Raw genomic sequence first — 7500 nt, forward strand, 5'->3', positions numbered from 1 at the left:
TGAACTTAGTATAGCGGAGTATAAATCGTAATTTCTCATCTAAAAACATAGGCTAACATAAACAACATCACTAGTAGCAAAGACCGGGTTTCGATCTAGGATTCAGTAGGGATTATTTTCTAAACCCCTTTGTCTACCCAGTTATGATTGGATTGCTGGATCAGTGAGAAACACGGGAAGTACTGTGCGATAAACTAGCGTCTTATCCAAAAGGTAACCAGTAATTACCTCTGTCTGTTTAAGGCCACAAAAGCCCAAATTAACCCCAACTCCATGGGCCAAATGGCTTCAGTGGAGTCCGTATAAAGTCAACACTCTAAAGTAGAAAACGGAGGGGCTGCCTGAAGCCTGTGATCGTGAAAATACTAACGAAAGAGTGAAAATGGAGAGGCTTCGAATGGGAACAACACAGACAATGGACGTTTCGGGTACAAACCCTTCATCAGCACAACAATACACAAATTAACGTGGAAAACAAACAAGTAAAATAAAATGCAAAATAACTTGTATCGTCTGTGCTGTCGAAGGGTTTGTACCCGAAACGTCCATTTTCTGTCTTGTTCGTATATGAAGCCTGTCCATTGACACTCTAAAGGCAACATCTGCTTAAAATCTGTTGAACACAGATTTTCTGTTCTTTATCTAAGTGTTCTCCATGGACGATGGATAAAGTCAACCCTCCTTTAAGTCAACCAATATTTCTGGTAGGGCGATGTTGGCTTTATCGGGATTCCACTGTACTTTATTAGTGATCAGATTTTAATTTATTGAAATTATTATAACGATAATGCAGAAAAGTCGTGACGTCAAAGCCTCTACTCTTCCGGTTTCTAAATCATTGGAAGTGTGTGCGCGTAGCCAGTCCTTCTTAGGACTAATATCGGATAGATTGCATGTTGAATCATAAAGTGGCATAACTTTTAGTAGTAGGGTGTATAGGCAGGATTACAGACGTATAAGAGCGAGGATGGATGATTTTTGTTTTTGTTTTGTTTTTAAGGGTTTTACGGCGCTTGCAACACATTTAGGTTATATCAGCGCCATAAAAAAGAAGAAAATGGGATAGTAAAAAGTTCTAGAATTACAATTAAAGCACCCAAGAACAAGTAAGACAAAGGGGAACTGAGAACAAATAGGGATCAGATGTAGATTCCAAGAGCACACCACCAATGTACTTAGTTTGAAATCACCCACAAGTTTCATCCAGACACAAGCACAAAATCCAACAAAGAGGAACACACTCAAATGCTTACATTATACATTCAAAATAAAAATAATACATAACAGAGAGATGATTTACAAGGAAAAAAATATCATCTCCCAAAACAATAACTATGCATTTGACTGTTTCCCTCCCAGCTAGGATTCCGGCCAGGGCCAGGACAAAACCAAGTAACCTCATTCCGAGACAAAGACAGAAAGCATGTTGGAAAACAGATATAAGGGGATAGAAGACACAGCATGTACCTCCTGCCCGCTATGGAAGGTCAGGATATGGATGATCTTTCTTGACGTCCAGCATAATATATTTAGACTAGAAAATAAGATGCCATCACTCTGAAACCAGACGATCAATTACACAAGGTATGTATTCAGACCTCAAGAAGAGTGGCTTTACACTTCCAATGGGATAGAAACCAGATTTTTGACATCCCCGTCTTTTTTCCTTTTATACCTTCTTACAAAATCGAGCTCCGCCGTTTGAAGTCTTTCCAAACTTTTGAATACTCCAGTTATCGTCTCCGTCACCGGCCTTGTCATAATACACGTCATCATCTAAATAATACGAGCTATTCATTTTGGGGTCAAGGTCATCTCCAACACGCTGATAGGTCACGTCTACAGGCCTCAACAGAGCCCCAGACACAGCACATTGTAAATACAAGGCTCCCATGATCAGAAGGCTCCCTCTAAGTCCATATGTTTTAATCAGGAATTCGACAACAAGTGGAATCACCATTTGGCCTGAGGAGAAAATAAAGAACAAAGCTTTTAAAAATTATTTTTGAACGATGTTTTTATGCTGAAAATCAAATAAACATCATGAAATTGACCTCAATGAAATTAACCATAATATATTAAAACAAACACCCAACCCATCCCCCCCCCCCCAAAATAAAAAAAAAAAAAAAAAAAAAAAAAAAACCCAAAAAACACCAACCACCCCCCCCCCCTCTAGCAAAACAAAAACAAAACAAAACAAAAAAAAAAACCCCACAAAAAAAAACACAACAAAACAAAGTAACAAACAAAAACAAATAACAACAAACCAAAAAAAAAAAAAAACCCCCCCCCCCAAAAAAAAAAAAAAAAAAAAAAAAAAAACCAAGAAGGGAAAATACCCCCTTCGCCCATAAACAAAACAAAACAAAACAAAAAACAAAACAAAACAAAACAAAACAAAACGACAAAACGCAAAGAACCAAACAAAAACAAAACAAACCAAACAAAAAACAAAAACAACCCCCCCCAAAAAAACAAACAAACAAAACAAAACAAAACAAAACCCAAGAAAACAAACAAACCTGATAACAAAACCAAAGCCATAACAGATAAAACAAATAGCCGTCATTAAACAAAAATATTAAAAAAAAAAAGTGAATTTTCAACAGGTCTCGTAATCAACAATTGAAAAATAACCATTCTGAAGTACTTCACGCTTTAGCAACAGCTGTGACTAAACCATTGTTTTATCCAAGGACACAGTACAATAATACATTTTCAAAGCGTATTTCGCCGCACATTAAAAAAAAATTACCCAAGGGAGGTAAATCAATTATGACTACTAACAGCCTCGAGAAAGACGAGTTACGTACCCTGATTGTAAACCGTCAATGTGTTCAGATTGTGAAATACAAACCGAAAGAGTGAAAATGGAGAGGCTTCGGATGGGACCAATACAGACAATGGACGTTTCGGGTACAAACCCTTCGTCAGCACAACGATAAACCAATTAACGTGGAAAACAAATAAGATAAAATGCAATATAACTTGTGTCGTTTGGTAAGACGTAAAGGTAATAAATATAACGACATATACGCATGCATATGCGCAAAAGTAACTTTACACTTGTTTTGAGTCAATTCATTTGAGTTTTAAGATATAAAACTGGACAAAAGTCAAATCACAGAATTGAGAAATATCTTAAATAATATATGTGAGCCAAATTTCATTATCATACATGCATAATCATAGAAGTAACGTCAACCCCCCAAAAAACCAACACAGGTTTGGTTTCACTGCTCTGGAAAAAGGAAAAAAAAATGACGCAACAAAAAGTGCCGCCGTATGCCATCACGATTTCCTATCGCTGTTCATACATAGAGTTTATCAAGGGGAATAATATTATGTCATTGCTGTGATCCCTATGTCTGCAAAGCGGCGACTGAGTAGCCGGGACCGTTTAGCTTTTTTGGTGCAAGGAAGCTGGGACTGCCAGCTATGGTACAAGGTAACTGGGACTCTTAGCTTTGGCGCAAAGTGGCTGGAACTCTTTGCTCTGGCGTATGGTAGTTGGGACTGTTAGCTCAGGCGCAAGATAGCCGGTCCTGTTCGCTGCTCTGGCGCAAGGTAGCTGGGACTTTTAGCTTTGACACAAGACAGCTGGAACTGTTTGCTTTGGCGCAAGATAGCTGGGTCTGTAATCTTTGGCGCAAGGTCGATGGAACTGTTTGCTCTGGCGCAAGACAGATGGGACTGTTAACTCTGGCGCAAGGTATCTGGGACTTTCAGCTTTGACGCAAGGTATCTGGGACTTTCAGCTTTGACGCAAGGTAGCTGGGATTTCAGCTTTGACGCAAGGTATCTGGGACTTTCAGCTTTGACGCAAGGTAGCTGGGATTTCAAGCTTTGACGCAAGGTATCTGGGACTTTCAGCTTTGACGCAAGGTATCTGGGACTTTCAGCTTTGACGCAAGGTAGCTGGGATTTCAGCTTTGACGCAAGGTATCTGGGACTTTCAGCTTTGACGCAAGGTAGCTGGGATTTCAAGCTTTGACGCAAGGTATCTGGGACTTTCAGCTTTGACGCAAGGTAGATGGGACTTTCAGCTTTGACGCAAGGTAGCTGGGACTTTCAGCTTTGACGCAAGGTATCTGGGACATTCAGCTTTGACGCAAGGTATCTGGGACTTTCAGCTTTGACGCAAGGTAGCTGGGATTTCAGCTTTGACGCAAGGTAGATGGGACTTTCAGCTTTGACGCAAGGTAGCTGGGACTTTCAGCTTTGACGCAAGGTATCTGGGACATTCAGCTTTGACGCAAGGTATCTGGGACTTTCAGCTTTGACGCAAGGTAGCTGGGATTTCAGCTTTGACGCAAGGTAGATGGGACTTTCAGCTTTGACGCAAGGTAGCTGGGACTGTTAATTCTGACGCAAGATAGCTGGGGCTATTAGCTCTGGTGCAAGGTAGCTGGGGCGGTTAGCTCTGGCGCAAGGTAGCTGGGACTGTCAGCTGTAGCGAAAGGTAGTGTATGTCACACTAGCGTCAAAAGGGTAGCAAGTAATCGCTAATGTGTGTTAAATGCTTTACAAACCGGTATATGCCTATGAAGGACTACTTTAATAAATTTACCTAATTAATTAATTAGTTAATCAAGTAATTAAAAGATTAATGAATTAATTACCCAAACTTCCTCCAACCAATGCAACGTTTGTAGCCATCTGTCTTTGCACTCGGAAGTATTTTCCAATCATAACCATACCGTTGCCATAGCAACACGAATTCACAACACCTGGAAAAAACAACAGATTAAATGACATGGCGGATTTGATTGTCTAATCTGGGGAAATACCAAGGGGAAAAATGTGATAAAGCGTAGGAAGTAACGACGATAGATGAAGAAAATGAAGAAGAATAAAAGAATAAGAAGGAAAAGAAGAAGAAGAAGAAGAAGAAGAAGAAGAAGAAGAAGAAGAAGAAGAAGAAGAAGAAGAAGAAGAAGAAGAAGAAGAAGAAGAAGAAGAAGAGAAGAAGAAGAAGAAGAAGAAGAAGAAGAAGAAGAAGAAGAAGAAGAAGAAGAAGAAGAAGAAGAAGAAGAAGAAGAAGAAGAAGAAGAAGAAGAAGAAGAAGAAGAAGAAGAAGAAGAAGAGATAGAAGAAAACAAGAAGGATCATGAAGAAGAGAAACAGGAAAAAGAACAGGAACTGGAAGAAGAAGAAGAAGAAGAAGAAGAAGAAGAAGAAGAAGAAGAAGAAGAAGAGAGAGAGAGAGAGAGAGAGAGAGAGAGAGAGAGAGAGAGAGAGAGAGAGAGATGAATGAAATCTTTGCAATATTCGTACAAAAGAGAAAAAAATGAAAATTATAAAGTAGAAAATAAAGATGTTGAAAATGAACTCCTAACGTTGATATTCACAATTAATTTCTAATATCTTTCCTTACTAGCATTTCAGGTAAAAAAATAAAAACAGTGGCAATTCACTTAGATTTTCCATTATTTAAAAAAAAATCACCCAAACAAAACACCAACCCCTCCCCCACCCCTCACACAAAATCCCCCCCCCCCCAAAAAAAAACCCAAACAAAACAATAAATCAAACAAAACAACCCCCTCTCACCCAAGACATCCCGACCCCCCCCCCCCCCCCACCACCCCCCAAAATCCAACAAGGAAAACAATATAACAACGAAAAATAAAGGATACGCTACTCCGAAAAGCAAATCGAATAAATATATGAATAAATAAATGAATATATGGATGAATGAATTAATAAAGGTACATAGACGATTGAATAAATAAATACATAAATAAAGGTACATAAATGATAAAATAAATATAATATAACGGTAAATAGACGATTAAATGAATAGGTAAATATCCAGATAAAATTGCCTTTTTTCCTCTTTAAGGGAATATCTATCCTTACGGTCTGTTTCAATGGGAGACTGGAATAACTTAGGTGTCAGCCGCAATGCAGCGCCGCAGAGTGAGCTAGTGCGACATGGCTTGTTAAAGGCCACACAGTAAAAAAAAGAGCTTTATATAGCGCAATATCCACTAAATGTACTCAAAGCGCTTTACAAGGGGTCCCTGGTCAACAGCAACATTTAACATAGAGGACGGGACATGACGCCTGTTAGGCGATATTACAATTTTTCGGACAAAGACAACGCTGTTAACGACCAGGTACTCATTTTACACCTGAGTACGGTGAGAGAATGTGAGTAAAGAGCCTTTTCCAAGGACTCAACTATGCGCCGAGCGCGAGGCTCCAACCCAGAACCTTCCGATCCGAAAGCGAGTGTCATACCACAAGACCACATAGCCGCACAACATGGATTTGAACCAAAACCCTTTGGATTCAAGGAAAAGACAGATCCCTCCTCCCAACAACTAAAATAGAAAATAAACTGTTTTTAAAACAAAACAAAGCATGTTGAAGAAAACTCTAGAAACTATGAAACGTCTTCAAGGCACCGACAAGGTAGAGTCGATCCATCGGTTTACCTGTTATCGCCACGAATCCATTTTGATTGACGGATTAATGAGAAAATGTCTGAACGACGCACCTGTTACGGTAATCACTCCGCCCTCTACCCCCCTCCCCCCACCCCATCTACCCCCCCAATCTTTCTCTCTATCTCTGTCTCTCTCTGTGTGTGTCTCTCTCTCTCCCCTCTCTCTCCCCCCTTTTTCTCTCTTCCCCTTTCTCAACTCCTCTCTCCCTTTCTTCTTCTCTTTCAATCGATCTCTCCCCCCCCCCCCCCTCTCAGCCCCTCTCTCTCTTCCGCTCTCTCTCTCTCTCTCTCTCTTTTTCCCTCTCTCAACCTCTCTCCCTTTCTCTCTTCACCTTTCTCAACCCCCCTCTCTCTCATCCTCTCTCTCTCTCTCTCTCTCTCTCTCTCTCTTTCTTCCCCTCTTTCAACCCCCTCTCTCCCTTCCTCTGTTTCAACCTCTCTCTTCCACTCTCTCAACTCCTCCTTCCCCTCCCCCACCTCCCCCTCCTCCTCCTCCTCCTCCTCCTCCTCTTCTTCTTCTTCTTCTTCTTCTTCTTCTTCTTCTTCTTCGTCTTCTTCTTTTTCTTCTTCTTTTCCACCACCGCTGCTGCCACCACCACCACCACCACCACCACCACCACCATCTTCTTCTTCTTCTTCTTCTTCTTCTTCTTCTTCTTCTTCTTCTTCGTCGTCGTCGTCGTCGTCATCGTCGTCGTCTTCCGCCTTAACCTCACCCCCATCTGCCTTATCACTTCCCTTGATAGAACCTGATGCCAACATCATTGATGAGTAAAAATAGCCGTGAAAAGGTAAAATGTGAGAAATTCAACCAGCCATTCTACAAACTACATTATTATTCTATTTTCCCGAAGATTTAAAAAATGTAATGAAGCATTAAGCGTCAATATTAACTAAGTGAACCATCTCTCGATAGATCCTCTTTGATAACAAGCAAATGAACAACAACAATAGCAACAAATCAAAAACAAAAATAAACAATTAAACAAACAAAATAAAACCAAACAAAACGACCCCGCAAAAAAAGCAACAAACAAAACAAA

The 7500-nt window shown here is 40.2% G+C and overlaps 1 protein-coding gene across 2 annotated transcripts in view; it reads right to left on the reverse strand.

The window, feature by feature from the left end:
• Positions 1-7500, reverse strand: part of LOC144980550 (uncharacterized) — a 31512-nt gene that overhangs the window by 3317 nt on the left and 20695 nt on the right. For both annotated transcript variants that reach the window (XM_078928215.1, XM_078928217.1), the window contains exons 5-6: positions 4626-4733; positions 1676-1965 (exon numbers count right to left, since the gene is read on the reverse strand). In XM_078928215.1, the coding sequence (XP_078784341.1) occupies positions 1676-1965; positions 4626-4733 (398 nt within the window). The remainder of the gene's footprint in view (positions 1-1675; positions 1966-4625; positions 4734-7500) is intronic.

This window comes from Berghia stephanieae, chromosome 10 (assembly GCF_034508935.2).
Source record: "Berghia stephanieae isolate SIO BIC M18660-M18661 chromosome 10, UCSD_Bste_1.3, whole genome shotgun sequence".
Classification (NCBI taxonomy): Eukaryota; Metazoa; Mollusca; class Gastropoda; order Nudibranchia; family Aeolidiidae; genus Berghia; species Berghia stephanieae.